We start from the raw sequence: 18245 nt of genomic DNA, 5'->3' as shown, positions 1-18245 counted from the left end.
CTCATCAGCCATTTCATTGAGAAGTGGCAAGTCTATAGATTTGAGAGTAGTATAGAGCTGGAAAAGGTGCTGCTTTTCTTGTCAATCAAGAAATTGGCAACACTGGCTGTGGTAGTCTCAATGATTTGACAAATGGTATGGCACCTTGACATGCATAATGTGACAGCATTCAGTTATATCACTGCTCCACTGATAAGGCATGCCCATTTTGCATATGCTCCATGCAACATGTTGAGCCAGCTCAAGCTTTGGTATTTGGAAGTGATTGAGGGGGCCATTTGTTCTGACACAGCCATGAGCAGTGAGGATACTGGATTTGTAATGGTGGAATTTGCAGAGGGCCTCATTCAGGGCATGGATTGTCTTGTCAAAATGAAAGAGGCTTTGGGCAAGAAAAATAAACTCTGTGATTGCATGTAAAGCACAAAGCACATCATCTGGCAATGCTCCTGCTGCTACAGCTGGTAGCACTTTCTCCAGGTCATGGTGTTTGCATCCAGTGCATTGTTTGAGTTTGGAGATGCCATTTGCCCAGTGTCTTGTTCCTATCCTTGGTTGGAGGGCTGCAAGGTGACAATTGACCTCCTCACCCCTGACAATATTGATCACCCACTGCAAACAGTGGTCAAAGTAAAATTTATGCCACTGGTGCAGGGCTTCAGGGGTAAGGAAGCATGATGGGCACATGTTGCCCCACACCTTCCAGAATGGCTCCATGATGCCATTCAGATGCTTTGTAAGGCAAAATTTATGGAATGCAGTGATATCACATGGGTCATATATTGCAACTGCATCTTGTATACCTTGAAGTGTGTGTTGACAAACACAAAGTGGCTGACATATTGTGTCACCAAACTGTTCAGCAGTTGCAAGTGAGATTGGTAAGTTCTTTGACAAGACACAGGCAATCAGAAGCTGTTCAGGATAGTTGGCAATCCAAGACATGAGAGGAGTGTGAATGACCTGAAGATTTCCAATTGGGTTGGACATGACTTTGCCATCTTGATTGGCAATAACCAGGTTCTTCATGATGATGGATATAGCAAAATGATAAACATGTGCGGACAATACAGCCTAAACAGCCTGAGGCACATTGCGAAATTTTGGGATCAGAAGGTAGGCAGCTAATGTGAATGAATGAGAAGTTGCCTTCATATGTATGCTGGCATGTATGTTTGCAATGGAGAGTAATAGCAGGTGCATTTCCTTGTTGCTGGTTCTGATCATTAATGGGGTTTTATCTGATGCCCAAATCATGCTGAGAAAAGAATGACCTGGTAGTAAAGAGTCCTGTCACATGCATCAATCAACCTGGCCTGGCTATCAACATACTTAATGACTCACCTGTGTGCTCCATGCATGGTTGGCACTCATGAACTCACCATATACATGTTGTTGTCCCTGATCTGTAGCTTCAAACTCCCAATACAGGGAGAGATCTATGCAGTGTGTGAATACAGGGTTACTGAATAAATGCTTGATCACCTTGAGTCCATCTTGCCAGTGCAAAATGATAGGGGTTGTTGTTTGGTAAGGTGCCACCTTGATTTCTTGATAATGCCAGCATGGCACATTGGGCAGCAATTCAATATGTGCATGGAGATCTTTGGCTGTGTTAAATGAGATGGGATGATCCTTGTTCTACTGAGCAATCAGTGCCATTTCCATTCTGGATCAGATACTTACATGTTGCAGCCATAAGTAACCATTGATTTCCTTCTGAGACAATACACCACTTGCAAGCCAGTTTGCAAGCTGCCATTCACTCTGAGACATGAATGGGAAATAGATGTTTTCAGAGTTCTGGGTATCAGCATGTTGATCAGTGTCCATGTGCTGGAGCAAGTTCATACCACCATCATGCTTGGCAGCCTGATTGGGATGATACACTCACTGGTGGTTGAGGGGAGAGTCTGTGGAGGACTGGGGTGCTGATTGAACAGGATGAGAGTCCACAACATTGTTATCATGAGCATCACTAAAAATTGTAGTCTGATTGATGAGTCCTTCATTGTTGAAAGGGACACTATCCCTATCAGATATAACTATGGAAATGGTAAGACAAGTGACAATGTCTGAGTCAGTGATAACAAGAATTGGACATACTATCCTGCACAGCATCCATATCATCACTGTAGTCATTTGGAGGTTGGAAGTCACCTAGGTCAGGTAGAAATTCTATGGCCCATTGCCCACATTGCCCAGTATCTGACAAATGCAGGGCCACAGCATCAGCACTGGGAAATGTGAGGTGACAGTTTGGGCAAAAGATGTCTGGGTATTTCTGGGTCTGGAAAGACAATGTAAAGTTAGTAAATTCTGTCATTCTAAGTCAGAGAGCTTGGGTAGTGGGGGCTTGACTCACAGAAAGGGTACCTATCTGCCTTTTAAGCCTACCCAACATGGAACTCAAGCTGGGTTTTGCAAATATGGGGCTTGGGCCTGAGGGATTGCTAGATAATCAGCTGTGAAGCTTGAAAACAGTTGAACCAGAACAGTTTTTTTTTGGTAAGGTTAGGGTTAACCACTCAACAGGCAACCACATCACAGGATGTCATCAGGCACAACAGAATGGCTCTCCTCACCATGTTTAAATACTTCAAGTGTTTTACCATCTACACCCCCATCCTCCAAACTTACTATGCCATCATCTCCTGACCACATGAACAAGCCAACTACTCCAGTTAAGGGGTCAACCAGTCATGTTGTCCTACCATTGATGAGTGACACAGGTCACTCCCCAAACAAGTGAGCACACTTTGGGATGTCCTTGCCTTCAGATGATTCAGACTGTCCAAATAGAAAGCTTAAAGGCTTGGTTACCATGGTAAGTCATCCCTATTAATTGCATGCATCCTCATGATGTTAAGATAACCACAATCTGAGGCCACTTGTGCCCAGTGTAAGAGACTGAAGAAAATTTCACTGGGAACACAGCAGTAAGTGTGCAAAAATGATAAACAAATGTAAACAATAAACAAAAGCAAACCAAGGACACTTAGAGCAAAGCTAAGTGTCCACTACATGTCTGTAGGGTTAGATAGAAATAAAACAGAGGAAAAATGCAATCTGAGGTGCACAGGCACCTAATATGAACACATGAAACTAATGTCAATCTTGGATGGGTCTCACTTAGGAAAAGTAAAGAGGTTGAACATCTCCAATCCCTTTGCATATTGGAGCTTGCTTGAGCAAGTCATGCAGCTCTTGCTGCACAAGCCAAGTACCACTGCTTACAGATTCATGAAATTGATATCATGTGCATGATTGCAGTTGATGAGTATGAGGAAGCAACAGCCAACCTCAGGAATGCAGACTGTCAGATTGGTGAGGTGCAACATGTTCTTACTGGTGATGGCATGATGCTTTCTGAGGCAAAAGTTGTACTTCCATCAATTGGTGATGATTTGGATGATGATGGGGATCATTCAAGCTTTGGTGGATGTGACTTTCCCTTGGCTTCTTACCCACCATCCTTGGATGTGTAGATACATCAACTGCTTTTTTTTCATTCATTTCAATTTTACACCATGTCTACTGATCCAGTGTATGCTGTTGTTTGCTACTGTTTGCTGTACTTCATGACTATGAAAATACAATATGTCTGATTTCAATGACTGGATGATGAAGATCAAACCCTTCAATCCAATCAGCAACCATGCTGCAAGTCCACAGGCTTCAGTTCTTCACACATAACAATCAACTTGAGGCCTAGGTGCATGCCATTTCAAGATCAAAATGAAGTAGGTGTACATTTCATTTTACTTGAGGTCACCATTAACTTATGAGTTTCAATTGAAGATGCTTGCCATCAGGAGAGCTCACTGCTGATAGCAGACCCCACTGGATAGGCATGACCTTAAGGCAGAATATATGGTGACACATCAGAAGGGTCTGTATTTGATCACCAAGACACCACCTGTTCACTCTTGAGGATGTTTCATGTCTACCCTTTTCATTCCAAGTCCTCCTCTCTCAACACACTTGGATGGCCTCAAGTAAGTTCTATCTACCTGTGGTTGTATAATACTAACTATTCAAGATTCTTCTTCCCATAACTGTGTGAGGGGAAGTGGTGCTCAAATCCATGGTTGAGGGCACACTATGATGATGAGCCTCTGTTTCTGGTGGATCTTCCCTCCTTCCAGGCCCTCTCAACCCATTCCAACCTCTCCCATATGAAGGGCTATCACAAATCAATGTACTCTGACAATCATCTGAAGCCTCCTTGCAAGCCTCCCTCTGACATACAGTAATCTCTCAAACACTGAAACCATGTACAATCAGCCCTTCCCCCCACTTCTACAAGCATCTGGAACATCTGTGCCAGTCCTATATACCAAGCCTGCTCTCCCCCTGCTTCCACAGGTGTCACCAGTGGATGATAGGCTGAGGGCTGCAGCCCAGATGATCCAGGTGGGTGGCAAGACTAGTGGTACTGCTTGCAATGCTGACACTCATGACAGATGCTGGGTCAAACAACCTGATGTACTCACTCAACACCAACAGCACCATGGTGCCCCAAAGCCTCCTTCTCAGGACTGTTTATGTTCATTTGGTGATTCACTCTATTCCAGAGTGTATTTGTCTTGGACATCATCTCAGACCATGTCAAGACAAAGTTCCACCTACTCTGCATACACTGATGAGCTGACAAGGACATGTGCACCATGCAGAATGCACAAAAAATCACTTGATGATTCATGCCTAGGTTGGTACAAAGAGGACATGCAGGAAGTCTTGAAGGAAGCATGAGTGATGGTGGTGTACAAAATGGTACACCACAAAGGTTGGCCAGTAATATTGAATTTGGGCAGTGCTTGGGCAGTGTGGAAGCTAGTGATGCAAGAAGTCATAGCCCAAGCCAATATTAAATTTGGCACAGGTACATCATCCCCTGACTCCTACCAATCAGTTACCAAATAGTTGCATAGATGTGAAACCAATGAAGGGTATCAAGACCTGAGTATGGTTTATCATGATGTTAACTTAACTAATGCTAGCTATTAGCTTTTAAGGACTCTTACCAACATTCACTCTGATGCTGCTGAGGCAGCTCAGAAATACACTGAAGAATTATTGAAGCTAAATGATCCTTCCCTACTTGCTAACCCTGAGAAGTACTGCCAATGGAAAGAGGGAGAAGTTACACATGTAACTATGTAACTAACATTGCAGGTAGGGCTTTCTTCCTACATGAGTACAATGACCAGGTATGTTGTTTGAACACTCGAGATGCCTGTGCTTACCTTTTGCAGGGGGCTGTTATTTTCTGGTTCAGAAATGCTGTTCTCGAGAGGTTCCACACAACATTCTGGTACATGCATGCCTTATTGCCCATCAAACATCTTGAAGACCACTTCCAAACCACACTGCTATGGATGTATTCAATTTCAGCAGTCGCAGTAAGTTGCATCCTCATATTAGGCTTGTAATCTCATGATGTGAATAGCTACTTTGTGCTCTCCATTGTGAGGTGAATCACATGGAAGGGCTCCACCTCCAGCAACCCACATTCACCAGTAAGGAGTATGCCCCCCTCTGTGAAGACTACTATGAGGGCATGGTTGACATGCTGAACAATGCTGCGATTGGACCCACTTTTCATAGCCACCTTGATTGGCTTCACCTCTGCAGTTTGTAAGTTGCAGAATCTAGCATGCACAAACTAACCTACTGAAATCATACTGCAGGGAAGTGTCAAAGACAGCAATCCATATGCTTGCTTCCCCTTGTATGCAGTGCACTAAAATATTCATCCCCCCTGCTGAAGACATCACTGCCTATGAGGCTGGACCATCATTCATCCCCCAGCCTGGACCTTTGTCATTTGTCTCCCAGCCTGGACCTTCATCATTTGTCCCCCAGCCTGGACCTTCACTCATCTCCCAGTCTGCTCCTTCATTTGTCCCTAGACCTGGACCTTCTTCCAAAGCATCTACATACCAAGACAGAGCAGCAGAATACATGTGGTCAGAGGACCAGCGGTAGGATCCCAGTACTTTGCAGCTAGTTGTAGATAAATCATGATTTGTACTACATACCAATATGATTGCATGCATTTCGATTTTCCTGACTGTGTGATAAGATAAGTTCAAAGATGGTCACATTGATTGCAGTACAGAATGATACAAGAGTCACTAGTCACAAATGACACTGACCCTGATGACTAAGATTGGTAATGTTTGGTACCTTGTGGTTCTTCATGGTCTCTGACCAGCTGTAATGATACTGTACCATGATTTTGGTAACTAGTGATACAGAGCTCAGATACTACTCACTACCACCATCCAGCCTACTGATGAGCATTTTCATTCCAAATGAGTTTCTATGACATAGCTCTGCATTTTAGCCTTTATGATAGCAGATGGACCAACCCAAATATATGTTGTCTCCATCATTCTAGATAGTCAATTTGTGATATATCATTGCGATTTTGAGACTTATGAGTGATTTAACTTACCAGTACCCAAACCCAGATGTGGCAATCAGCCATCCTAATATGTGTCCAAGATCTAGATCAACACATCCATTTACCATAAGGACATGTTCAACTGTATTCAATGCATCTTTCTCAACACACTCTTCCTCTCCCATCATCCATGTACTGTTATGCCGATGACTCGTATTGTGTCACAAATTGAGTGCAATGAAGCACAAGCACGTGACTGCATGAGAAGTGATGCATAATTTAACTTCACTAGTGATGGAACACTAGTCTTGGCCAACCGAAGTCATACTGGCGAGTCCTTGTTGGTACAGTGCACAGAGCTAAGGGTGGTTGCAAAGTAGACTTCGAATGAGGGACTGGTACGATACATGCGGGTTTATATATGTATGTACAGTACCGTACATCAAACATTTGAATACAAGGTTAACTGCTGTGAGTCAAAGTGAGGTTCAGTGGTGAAAACCAACCAAAACCAACACAAAAGACAATGAAAGCGAGTGGTGGTGTGCCTATGTGGTACCTAGATGGTAGAACCTGTTCTTTGGGAGGGTTTTTTGTGAGCTACAACACTCAAAGATGAGTGCTGAGGGTTGGGGGTGCTCCTGATGAAGAGGGAGCAAGAATGTGATAGAAAGCGATAGGGTAGACTGCTGTCAGCCTACAGAAGGATGGATGGTGACTTAATTCAATGTCCTAAGCTGTACTGAGCTCAGGGAGGGCTTGGAGCGAAGTATATGGATGATAGATGATGATAAGCAAAGTAGATGATAGCTAGACCCTTAATAAAGTCTCAACTATCAAAGCTGATGAATGATTTACTGAGAGATGATAAATTGCAAGCAAGAGGGGCTCTCTGATGTCTTCTTTTTTTTTGCTACCTAAGTACAGTGACTTATATACAGTACAGGGGCGTTGCCTATGGAAAACAAGGTGCAAACACTTGGTAAGCGATTGGTAACTGATGAGTAAGGAATGTAAGCGATGGGTAATCGTCTTGGAAAGCATTGGTAAGCATTGGTAAGGATAAGTAAGCCAAAAGGCGAAGAATCAGTAAGCAAAGTCAAAAGATTGGTAAGTATTGGCAATAGGTGAGTCAAAGACAGTCAGAATGTCACAGTATGAGTCAAGCAATGTCAGGAACCAAGGAAAGCGCACTGGAATCGCATTAGGGGGAGGCTGTGCATGTCACATCTTGAAGAGATCACTTCTAGGCCAAAGTGGGATGACAGAGAGGCAGCACTGATCTGATGCCAATATAGTACATCCAAAAGCGGACAGGGTGAGTCAGATGTCAACAGGGGTCAAGCTTTGGGGGTCTGTGGGGTGACAGGAGCATAGGGGATTGCAACTTTCCCCCCCAAACCATCCTCTCAGTGAAGCAAATAAAAACTTCATGAATGAGGCTCTGTTGGAAGAGAGGATGAAGGGGGAGCTGTCTTCTGCTGTATCTTGCAACAAGGAGGCAAGATGTGCATCATACTCGTCATGGATGCAATCAGGGAGAGTGGAGAACAGTAGATTATACTGTAGCTGTCGCAATTTTGGAAGAATGATGGACGAGACTGGTATGAAGACTGTTGCAGGGGGCAGGGAGGAAGGATCCATATGCTTCTTGGACTGGAGAGACTGAAACGACCACATAAGACCTTTCCAAGCGAATGACAGACCTGAGGCAACCAAAGAACGTCCTCCTGGAGGTCATACTGACAAAAAGAACATGCTGTCCAAGCTGGATGGGCTGAGAGGGGGCAGATGAGGGTGGGATGTACCAGGATGCTTCAGGATGGAAGCTGGTAGGAACTCCTGGTAGATATATGTAGCCATGGTCCCTAGCAAAGGGGACAAGCGAAATGACTGATGTGGAGGCAGCCATATCAGAAGAATTAGCGAAATGAGCGTCTTTTGGAGGGAGTGCTGTAGAAATGTGTGGAGTGTGCACAAATCCTTTCCAATCTTGGAAGGTAGGATCGCATGGCTGAGCACTACAAGCGAGTGTGGGAATGGTTTCGGTGTCTGCAGAATTGGTGGAGATACGTCGAAAACCTGGAATGCTGTACATGGGTGCTTAAGAATTTTATTGGCACTTAACCTGCCTCCTCCTTTTTCTTTGGCACTGACAACCTGTTCTTGTGTGAGGGATGACTGCTGACATTGCTGGCTGTCCTTCTTCACATGAGGGCTATGGTCTTCACCTCCATTCATCAGCTACATCCATGTCCACCTCACCAAACACCTTTGGTGTGTGACATCCACCAGCAAGAAGAAATGCAATCGTCCCCGATTGTGACCAATGCAGGGAACCCAGGGAAGACAGAAAAACCCGAAGGAAAATGAAGAAAAGAATGAGAGAGGATAAAGGTAAGAAATCAAAAGAGAAAGGAGAAATCATGAATAGTCATCTGAGTTGTAGTCATTTTCATTATTGTGTTCTTGGTTTTCCTCATCTTTGTCTTCATCATCATTTTCATCATCATCATTGCTGTTACCTCCCCCTTCTTCCTGGCTATCTTTTTCCATAACTTCTGGTAAGGGAGTGTGTCAGGAATAATAGGGAATGAGTCGAAATGCTGCGACTCCCTGAGCTGAAATGGTGCCATCAAGTTCTTTAACAACATAGGAACCTCCCTTGGTGTGACGAACAACTTCATAGGGACCAAGGTAGCATGGCTTTGATTTACGATCCAGTTCCTTTTCCACCTGAGTGTTGCGAACCAATACCAAGTCTCCTGGCTCATAAGCAGACTTCACCAATCGTAATGCATACCTCCTCTCAAACTGACCCTTGGAGCGCAAACGAGATCTCTGCAGAGTGGTGAAAGCAGCATTGATGTCTTCCTCTCTCTTCTCCAACTGACGAAATGCAAAGTGCGAGGAGCTCCTGAGAAGTCATTCCAGACTGGAACCCTTCAATGAGACATGTAGACTCAAAGAGATCAAAGGGCAAGACTGGGATCAAGACTGTGGAGCAGGAAGTAAGGGCTGAATCCAGTGGAGCGACAAGTAGTAACCCTGTCTGCGAAGAAAGCATGATGAACCTTGGAAGGCCAGAGCGAAAGGTCTCCTTCGCAAGCCTTGATGATAGCTTCTCTGATAACAAAGTGTCCATGCTCTACAACTCCATTCACTTTTGAATTATATGGGGAGATGCGAATCTGCAGAATGGAATAGTGCCTCATGAGTTTCTCAAAGGCACCCTTGACCTCACTGCCATTATCAGTGACAACCTGCACAACAACACCATAACGACAGAAAACCTCTTCCCAGAAGAACTTAGCGAGACTGTCTGCATTAGCATGTCGAAGAGCACTGACCTTCTGCAGCGAGGGAAAGATCATCTCAAGCTGCAACAAGATAGCGATATCCACGAGCTTTGGGCATGAGCATGACATCGACATAAACCTTCATGAAGATTCTAGGGGAAGTGGAGATGGTGATGGGGACCTCTGCCTTACGAGTGCTTCGGATCTGGCATTCATGGCAGGAACAGGACATGGTGGGCAACATCCTGATAGAGCTGAGGCCAATAAAAGCGCTGTCTGATGGTCTGAAAGACTCCAAAGACTCCACGATGACCAAGTTCTTCATGAGCATGACCTGAGGATCTGAGCACGGAGACCTGGGTCGAAGATGACCTTAGCTGGAGGATGGGGGCCTCGACGTTTAAAGAGCTGGTCTCCACGAAGGAAGAACTGGAGGGACCTGCGAATGAAACGCTTGCGGGCAGTGTTGGAAGGGAATGGTGGCAGTTCTGTTGTTCGAAGGAAGTGGAGGATTCTACATAAAAGGACATCCTGGGACATATCATTGGAAAGGAAGGATGGGAGGGTCATGACATTGTATGGAAGGGGATGGGCTTCTGTGAAAAGAATACTCTCCAACCACTCATCAGCTTCCTCTGCATCAGCCTCACCTTCCTCATAGTCTTCCTCAGTGGGCTGTCATCTAGAAAGTGCATCTGGGGCTCGATGTCGAATAGCAGGGACATGAACAAGCTTAAAGTCAAAGAGTAGGATACCCTCAATCCAGCGATTGATGGTCGCATTGGGCTGAAGATCTGGATCATTGAGCATACCTTTGATGTACTTCGCATCAACCTCTACCCATAGATGACAAACACCATAGAGATATAGATGATAGTGACGAAGTGCTCTGAAAAGACCATAGAGTTCGAGCTTAGGCTGGCTGTAGCGAGATTCACAGTTCATTGATGGGGAGCGATCCATAGCGAGCAGGACATTTGCGACCTTCATCATCATACTGAGACAGAACGAATCCAATGGCGACATTACTAGTATCAATGGAAAGAATGACTGGCAGGTCAGATGAGTAGTCAATGGGGCAAAGGGCAGGAGCAGACGAGATGGCAAGCTTCAAGGCATCGAATGCATCCTGCTGGGCCTGACCCCAGACGAACAGGAGCATTCTGCGATAGAGATCAACGAAGTGGGCGAGCCAACTGCGAATAGTTCGCAATCCAGATGCGAACAGTACCACAGAGGCCTAGGAAAGAGCGGACATCCTTGGGAGTGGTGAGTGTTGGCCAGTTGATGACCTTCTGCACCTTATTGTCATCAGGAGAGCGACCATGAGGATGGCATGCTTGGCCAAGAATGACAACACGAGGCTGGCAGATCTGAGATTTTGTGCCAGAGAATGTTCCACCAGCATGAGCGAACCGATGCATTACCCTATGCACGTCTACAGCATGTTCCCAAATGAAGTGACAGGATGCCGGGATTCTTGGGTAATGTTTCAGCATTGCCATTGGCATCTTCATAACAGGTTGCAGGACCCTTGATGGGCAGGTCATCGATGAAAACGTTTGCAACGTGAGGGATCTCGTCTTGTAAGATGAATGCTGTACAATTCTGAAATTCTGATGGTGAGTTGGTGTAGCCTTGAGGCATGGCAGTATGGCACAGTAAGCCAAGAGGTGTCATGAAGGATGTCAGATCTCGGCTATCGGGGTGGAGTTGGCGTGCGTCAAAACCCGAAAATAGATCAAAGATGGTGTAGCATTGTCGGCTGGCAAATGGCTCCACAAAGTCATCTAATATTGGCGGAACACCAGCATCCCGAATGGTAACCTTATTCAGAGGCTGTAGATCGTGGACGATGCTGGATCTTTCCATTCTTCTTCATAACACAAAACCACTTGGAGCAATAGGATGACTGGGCTGGTTGGTAGAGTCCAGGCAGCGATCTTCTCCTGAAGAAGCTGTATGACACGTTCTCTTATGCCAGGGGGAATCGGAATGTTATGGAACTCCCATGGTTCGTGTGGTAGGACAGGGATGATGTAAGGTGAAAAGTAGTCAGAGCGGAAGTTTCCTCTCTCAGACTCATCAAATGCCAAGGCACTGTTCATTTAGCTTCATCACGTGTGAAAAAAGTTTTTCCTCTTCTGGCCAGAGAAAGCCATTGGCATTAACCTTCATGGAAGCCAGGCGCTCTTGAGTAAGCTTCCTCGTGGGAACAAAGGTCGGAGGGTGACGAGTAAGTGGTGTGAGTGATGCGAGGGGGTCTTCTGGAAACTGACGATGGACTCGAGCATCTTCTGGATAGACTCCTGGCACTGGTTTGACTTTACGGTCGATGCGCTTGTATGCTCCATAAACTGACTGGCCTGTTTCGCAGTCTAAGACATCTGTATCTGTTACAAGTTTTCGTCTAAAGTGTAGTAAATCAAGAAAATCAGATAAGGAATAGAAAAAGTGAAGCTGTTTTTCGGTTTTCTGAACAGAAGGCAGATCTGGTGTTTTTGAAAGATTAGATAACGAAGAAGAGGAAGAATCAAGATAAAAGGAGCTTTGAAACTTTGAAACTGAGGGAAGCATAGTAAGTGGTGTTACAGGAGTATAAAAGCAAGGAGATCTTTGTGAATTTAGGAGTTTAACGACTTCTCGGTCAAAGTGAGCAGTCCAAAGAGTCAGTAATACTATAAGTACAAGAAGAAACGCACAAATCAATCGCAAAAAATCTGAAGAAATAAATCATGGGTGGTAGGAGTAAGTGGATGAATACATTTGTTGGGATCACATGGTATCTCTGGTTCTTCTGAGCCACAAACATCCTGGATGGTGATATACTCCTGGCCTGAAGTTGAACCTGGAGAGCTGGAGGCAGGAAAGTGATCTGGATATGAGATTGCTTCGAAGGGAGGAGGGTGTCCAGAAGCTGCGACAAAACCAATGGCTTTAGCAAGCATATGGAGGCCAGACTCCTGCAATGCATTCACATCTACCTCATCTTCATCACCTGCTACAACTGAAACTCCTGGAGTGTATGACTCATCTGACAAAGTCAAACTGAGAGGAAGAATGGTCCAATCTGGTCTTGTTGTCATTGCCTGACTGACCCTCTACAGCATCCTGTAAGTGAGCAACCCATCCAGTAAAAGTATGATGCATGACAACATTGTTGTAAGGCACAGGCATCGCAATTGGCACCTCATTGATGACAGCATCAGGTACAGTGGAAAGAACTGCAGGAGGCGATGGAGTGGGCAGGAATGGGCTGGGCAGACAGAAGTGAGAGTTGGCACCAGTATTAAACATGTCTGAGGCAAGAGGAGAAAGTGTGGTGGGTATATCCGGGGATGGCTGGACTTCCTGACTGTTTTCTTGAACATTAGACACAACTGACTTGCAGTATGAAGTATCAAAGATGGACAGCAAAGCCTCAGAGTCTGGAGTTGCAGTATCTTCAGAAAACAGGAGGGAAGTGTGATGGGAAGCTTCATTGGGCTCTTCCTGCGAGATAATGACGGGTTCTGGCGACGAAGGAGAGGGAGTTTGAGGTGGAGCAGTGATGCCATTCATTAATACAGGTGAAGCAGGTGGATCTAAGTCAGATGGCAGTTCCTGAGGTGGTGTTTCGCTGTGCTGAGTTGGAGATGGCTCTGGAACAAAATGGGGATAGAACCTGGACATAAGCAGACCCTTCAACCTCATGATAATGGTCAACAGGGGCAGGAACCTGTCAGATTAAGCGAGTTTGGAGCATCAGGAAGTCCTGGAAGTAGCTGCCTGATTCATCAGTACCCCTTTCTCCAGCAAGAGCATGGTTTGAGTCAAGATAAAGGGGTGATAAATTGGGAGTGCGATGGGAGAGACTGGTGAGCAGGGCAACAAGTGACTGGCGCTCTTCAAACCTGATCCTCTGGTGAATCCTGGCAATGACATGGTTATGCTCCAATCCACTCGTCTCAGTGGACTCCAACTCTTGCAGAAGTCGATGCACAAACTCTGAAGGAAAGGGGCTCGAAGGAGGTGGAAAGGTATGAACTGGGATGGGCTGGAAGGCAGGCAATGCTGAAGTGACATCAAACCCATCTGCAACTGACTCAGGGTACAGCAGGGTGGAATGAAGTGACTGAGGGGGTGACTGTGAAGTTGATGGGGGTGGAGCGAAGATTACAGGGGAAACTCGATGAGGAGTACCAGCTGATACATCCATCATGCCTTCATCAACATTTTCCTGAGCTTGGGCAGGCTCTAGAGTCGCCATAAGTGTATCTGCAACAGTTCCAAGCTGACCTTCAGTAACACACATCTCCAGGGGTCGCTCTGAATCGGCTCCAAAGACAACAAAGGTCCCAGACTCTCTCTCCTATGATGCTAACAGAGTTTCCAAGGGCCCAAGGACGACCTAGGAGGAGATCAAAGCCAGCATTGGTGTCTGGGGCAACAAAAAGATTGGTCCAAGTCCTGGCAGCACCACAGAAGAGGGGGACATCTTGTACCAGGCCTTTCAGTGTCGAAATACCCCCCTTTGCATCTCGCATATTGACAGTTTGTGACATATCAATGGGCATGCAAATGACAGACTGAGCTATACCTGATCTGATGACATTCAGGGTTGATCCAGAGTCAATGACACCTGTCACCCATTCGACCATTACAGGAGAGATTGATGGTGATCAAGGGGCTAGATGTCAATGCAAGATAAGAAGCCACAGGGGGAGTTCCATCGACAGCTGTCACAGATTTGATGGGCTGTTGCATCAGTGGCTGTCTTTTGAATCGCATCAGTTCCTGGAGGTGCTGAGAAACATCCCTGGAAGTGCCAATAACCTCCCCAACTGATACTGTCAAGGGAGTCGAAAGAATCCGATCTACAATGGCCTTGGAACTGGCAGATTGCGAGAGGGATGAAGATAGGGATGTGGTAGCAGCAGGCTTTGACTTCTTGGGCTTTTCTGCAGAGTCAGGGGCTTGTTCTGATGGCTTTGGGACAGAATCATCTTCCATGATGGCATCATCTCTGGTCCCATTGAAGGCAGGGGCATGAACATCAACTGGAACGAAGACAGGAGCAAGTGGTGCTCTCTGTGGAGCAGGGATGGATGCAGAGGATGAAGGCTTTGGCATCTGGTTCTCCTTCTCCTTGCCATGCGAATGAGGTGGGATAAGGACACTGTCAAAGGCAGCCTTTCTTTTCTCCTTGGTAATCTTGGTGGAACAGATCCACAGCAGCAATGAGAGGTTCATCTTTCAACTCATAGATCTCAGCACTGGATTCTTCTTTGACGTCTTCATGGACAACAAAGCGAACCACATTGGCAGGCTGGGCTGCAGCCAGAGTGCGCTCATAGGCCTGGAGGATAGTCTCTTCTCCATTGCGATAAATACGCTGCCCATTAGGGTAGATAACTCGACGATTCTCATCACGTGCCAAAGAACCTTTCTGAACAAGATCATTAACTGCCTCACAATTATCAAGACCATGACCTTCAACACCACATCCATAACAAGTGATGGTCCTTCTAGCAGGATGGGTCTGAGCTGGTGGAGTAGCAACAGGAGCAGCAGATGCAGCAGTAGGAGCAGGAGCAGGAGCAGGATGAAGAGATGGAGCATGAAGGACCTTTGCAGCATCAGGATCCATTTTAATGGCTCGATAATACAGGAGGGAGTAGTCTGGGTCACTAAGCGACATACGAGACAGGGATTTGATCAAAGTTTCGACCTCATCCTGTTTGCGAGCAGTAGGAGCTTCTCTCTCCAAAGTTTCAAGGTTTCTTCTGGCTTCATGGGCAGGGAGTAAGGGTCGAACACTATCATCTCTGCCATCAGAGCGATGAGAAGTGCTATTCTGGGGCTGAGGAGCATTAGGTGCAGCTCTGGGGCCAAGGAAATCAAGATCATCTGCATCAAAGCGATCACGACGAAGGACTTCTTCAGCAGACTGGCATACATCTGCATAAGCGAAGGGCCTGCTGGTATCAAGGTTCGGATCCTTCAACCTGAGACGGCTCTCGACCAGGCTATGAAAAACAGGGGACAAACCAGCCCAAAAGTAGCAATTGTGCTCATCAACCTGAGATCCTTCCCTTGTTCTTCAACCAACCACCAATGCGAATGAAACCATGATTGTAAGCCCTAAAGTCTTGAAGTGACATGATGGGCTGTAACCTAGACTCCAAAGCAAAGCTCTTGAGATGCCTTTCAAAGAATCTTTCATCTGACAGATCAGCATCGAAGTACTTGAGGAGATCAGCCTTCAAGTTAGCCCAGTTAGGAGCATAGTAGTGTGCCATTCCTTCAATAATCTCCCTAACCCTGAAGCATTACAGTACTGGAGGATCGACTCGACCATTTCCTGGTCAGAACTGACATTATGGAAAGCACAGAGTCGCTCATAGTGATCCAGGAAAGTGTGAACATGGGTATGATCTCCTTGGAAGAGTTCCTGGAGCAGATTTCATGCCAAGCAAGGGCAAAGTAAGGACAGAGCGAGCAGGAGGAACAGCAACAGCTGGAGGAGCTGCTGGAGGCATGGGTGGATAAATAGCAGAGGTAGCAGATGACATAGAAGCGAGATATATGGTGGATTTACAGGCAAGATTCGATGAGATAAGGAGGATAGGAGTTGGGATGGGAAAAGCGATAGATTCTGGTGATTATGATGACCTAGGAGGCAGGAATATGAAGGATGTGAACACAAACAAGGTTTTTCTTGATCCAGGAATGACCACCCCTCAGTGGTGGGCTCCAGATGTGAGTCAAAGTGAGGTTCAGTGGTGAAAACCAACCAAAACCAACACAAAAGACAATGAAAGCGAAGTGGTGGTGTGCCTATGTGGTACCTAGATGGTAGAACCTGTTCTTTGGGAGGGTTTTTGTGAGCTACAACACTCAAAGATGAGTGCTGAGGGTTGGGGGTGCTCCTGACGAAGAGGGAGCAAGAATGTGATAGAAAGTGATAGGGTAGACTGCTGTCAGCCTACAGAAGGATGGATGGTGACTTAATTCGATGTCCTAAGCTGTACTGAGCTCAGGGAGGGCTTGGAGCGAAGTATATGGATGATAGATGATGATAAGCAAAGTAGATGATAGCTAGACCCTTAATAAAGTCTCAACTATCGAAGCTGATGAATGATTTACTGAGAGATGATAAATTGCGAAGCAAGAGGGGCTCTCTGATGTCTTCTTTTTTTTGCTACCTAAGTACAGTGACTTATATACAGTACAGGGGCGTTGCCTATGGAAAACAAGGTGCAAACACTTGGTAAGCGATTGGTAACTGATGAGTAAGGAATGTAAGCGATGGGTAATCATCTTGGAAAGCATTGGTAAGCATTGGTAAGGATAAGTAAGCCAAAAGTGAAGAATCAGTAAGCAAAGTCAAAAGATTGGTAAGTATTGGCAATAGGTGAGTCAAAGACAGTCAGAATGTCACAGTATGAGTCAAGCAATGTCAGGAACCAAGAAAGCGCACTGGAATCGCATTAGGGGGAGGCTGTGCATGTCACATCTTGAAGGAGATCACTTCTAGGCCAAGGTGGGATGACAGAGAGGCAGCACTGATCTGATGCCAATATAGTACATCCAAAAGCGGACAGGGTGAGTCAGATGTCAACAGGGGTCAAGCTTTGGGGGTCTGTGGGGTGACAGGAGCATAGGGGATTGCAACTTTCCCCCCCAAACCATCCTCTCAGTGAAGCAAATAAAAACTTCATGAATGAGGCTCTGTTGGAAGAGAGGATGAAGGGGGAGTGTCTTCTGCTGTATCTTGCAACAAGGAGGCAAGATGTGCATCATACTTGTCATGGATGCAATCAGGGAGAGTGGAGAACAGTAGATTATACTGTAGCTGTCGCAATCTTGGAAGAATGACGAACGAGACTGGTATGAAGATGTTGCAGGGGGCAGGGAGGAAGGATCCATATGCTTCTTGGACTGGAGAGACTGAAATGACCACATAAGACCTTTCCAAGCAAATGACAGACCTGAGGCGACCAAAGAACGTCCTCCTGGAGGTCATACTGACAAAAAGAACATGCTGTCCAAGCTGGATGGGCCGAGAGGGGGCAGATGAGGGTGGGATGTACCAGGATGCTTCAGGATGGAAGCTGGTAGGAACTCCTGGTAGATATATGTAGCCATGGTCCCTAGCAAAGGGGACAAGTGAAATGACTGATGTGGAGGCAGCCATATCAGAAGAATTAGCGAAATGAGCATCTTTTGGAGGGAGTGCTGTAGAAACGTGTGGAGTGTGCAAATCCTTTCCAATCTTGGAAGGTAGGATCGTGTGGCTGAGCACTACAAGCGAGTGTGGAATGGTTTCGGTGTCTGCAGAACTGGTGGAGATACGTCAAAAACCGGAATGCTGTACATGGGTGCTTAAGAATTTTATTGGCACTTAACCTGCCTCCTCCTTTTTCTTGGCATTGACAACCTGTTCTTGTGTGAGGGATGACTGCTGACATTGCTGGCTGTCCTTCTTCACATGAGGGCTATGGTCTTCACCTCCATTCATCAGCTACATCCATGTCCACCTCACCAAACAC

The 18245-nt window shown here is 45.9% G+C and overlaps 3 protein-coding genes across 3 annotated transcripts; 1 reads left to right on the top strand and 2 right to left on the bottom strand.

Annotated features, from left to right (window-relative positions):
- Positions 1–81: 81 nt before the first annotated feature.
- F5J12DRAFT_901778 (uncharacterized protein) lies at positions 82–945 on the bottom strand (the record flags this gene model as incomplete). The annotated part of the gene is made up of 2 exons (XM_051748213.1): positions 82–106; positions 131–945. 2 exons carry the CDS (start codon positions 943–945, stop codon positions 82–84), a joined length of 840 nt encoding a protein of 279 aa, XP_051605277.1.
- Positions 946–1158: 213 nt separating this feature from the next.
- On the bottom strand, positions 1159–1884 carry F5J12DRAFT_699735 (uncharacterized protein; the record flags this gene model as incomplete). Its single annotated transcript, XM_051740483.1, has 3 exons — positions 1159–1290; positions 1345–1641; positions 1687–1884. Coding segments are annotated over 3 exons (627 nt in total), but the record flags the coding sequence as incomplete, so codon positions are not given.
- A 2391-nt stretch (positions 1885–4275) lies between these two features.
- F5J12DRAFT_778472 (uncharacterized protein) lies at positions 4276–5991 on the top strand (the record flags this gene model as incomplete). Its single annotated transcript, XM_051742315.1, has 8 exons — positions 4276–4416; positions 4578–4621; positions 4712–4789; positions 5019–5162; positions 5183–5213; positions 5259–5405; positions 5453–5640; positions 5694–5991. The coding sequence occupies 8 exons, from the start codon at positions 4276–4278 to the stop codon at positions 5989–5991; spliced, it is 1071 nt and encodes a 356-aa protein (XP_051605275.1).
- Positions 5992–18245: the final 12254 nt, after the last annotated feature.

This window comes from Pisolithus orientalis (genome assembly GCF_024613125.1).
Source record: "Pisolithus orientalis strain OTSU chromosome Unknown F5J12scaffold_1, whole genome shotgun sequence".
NCBI lineage: Eukaryota > Fungi > Basidiomycota > Agaricomycetes > Boletales > Pisolithaceae > Pisolithus > Pisolithus orientalis.
The sequence above is the reverse complement of the archived record's forward strand: the minus strand, read 5'-3'. Positions and strand labels throughout refer to the sequence as shown.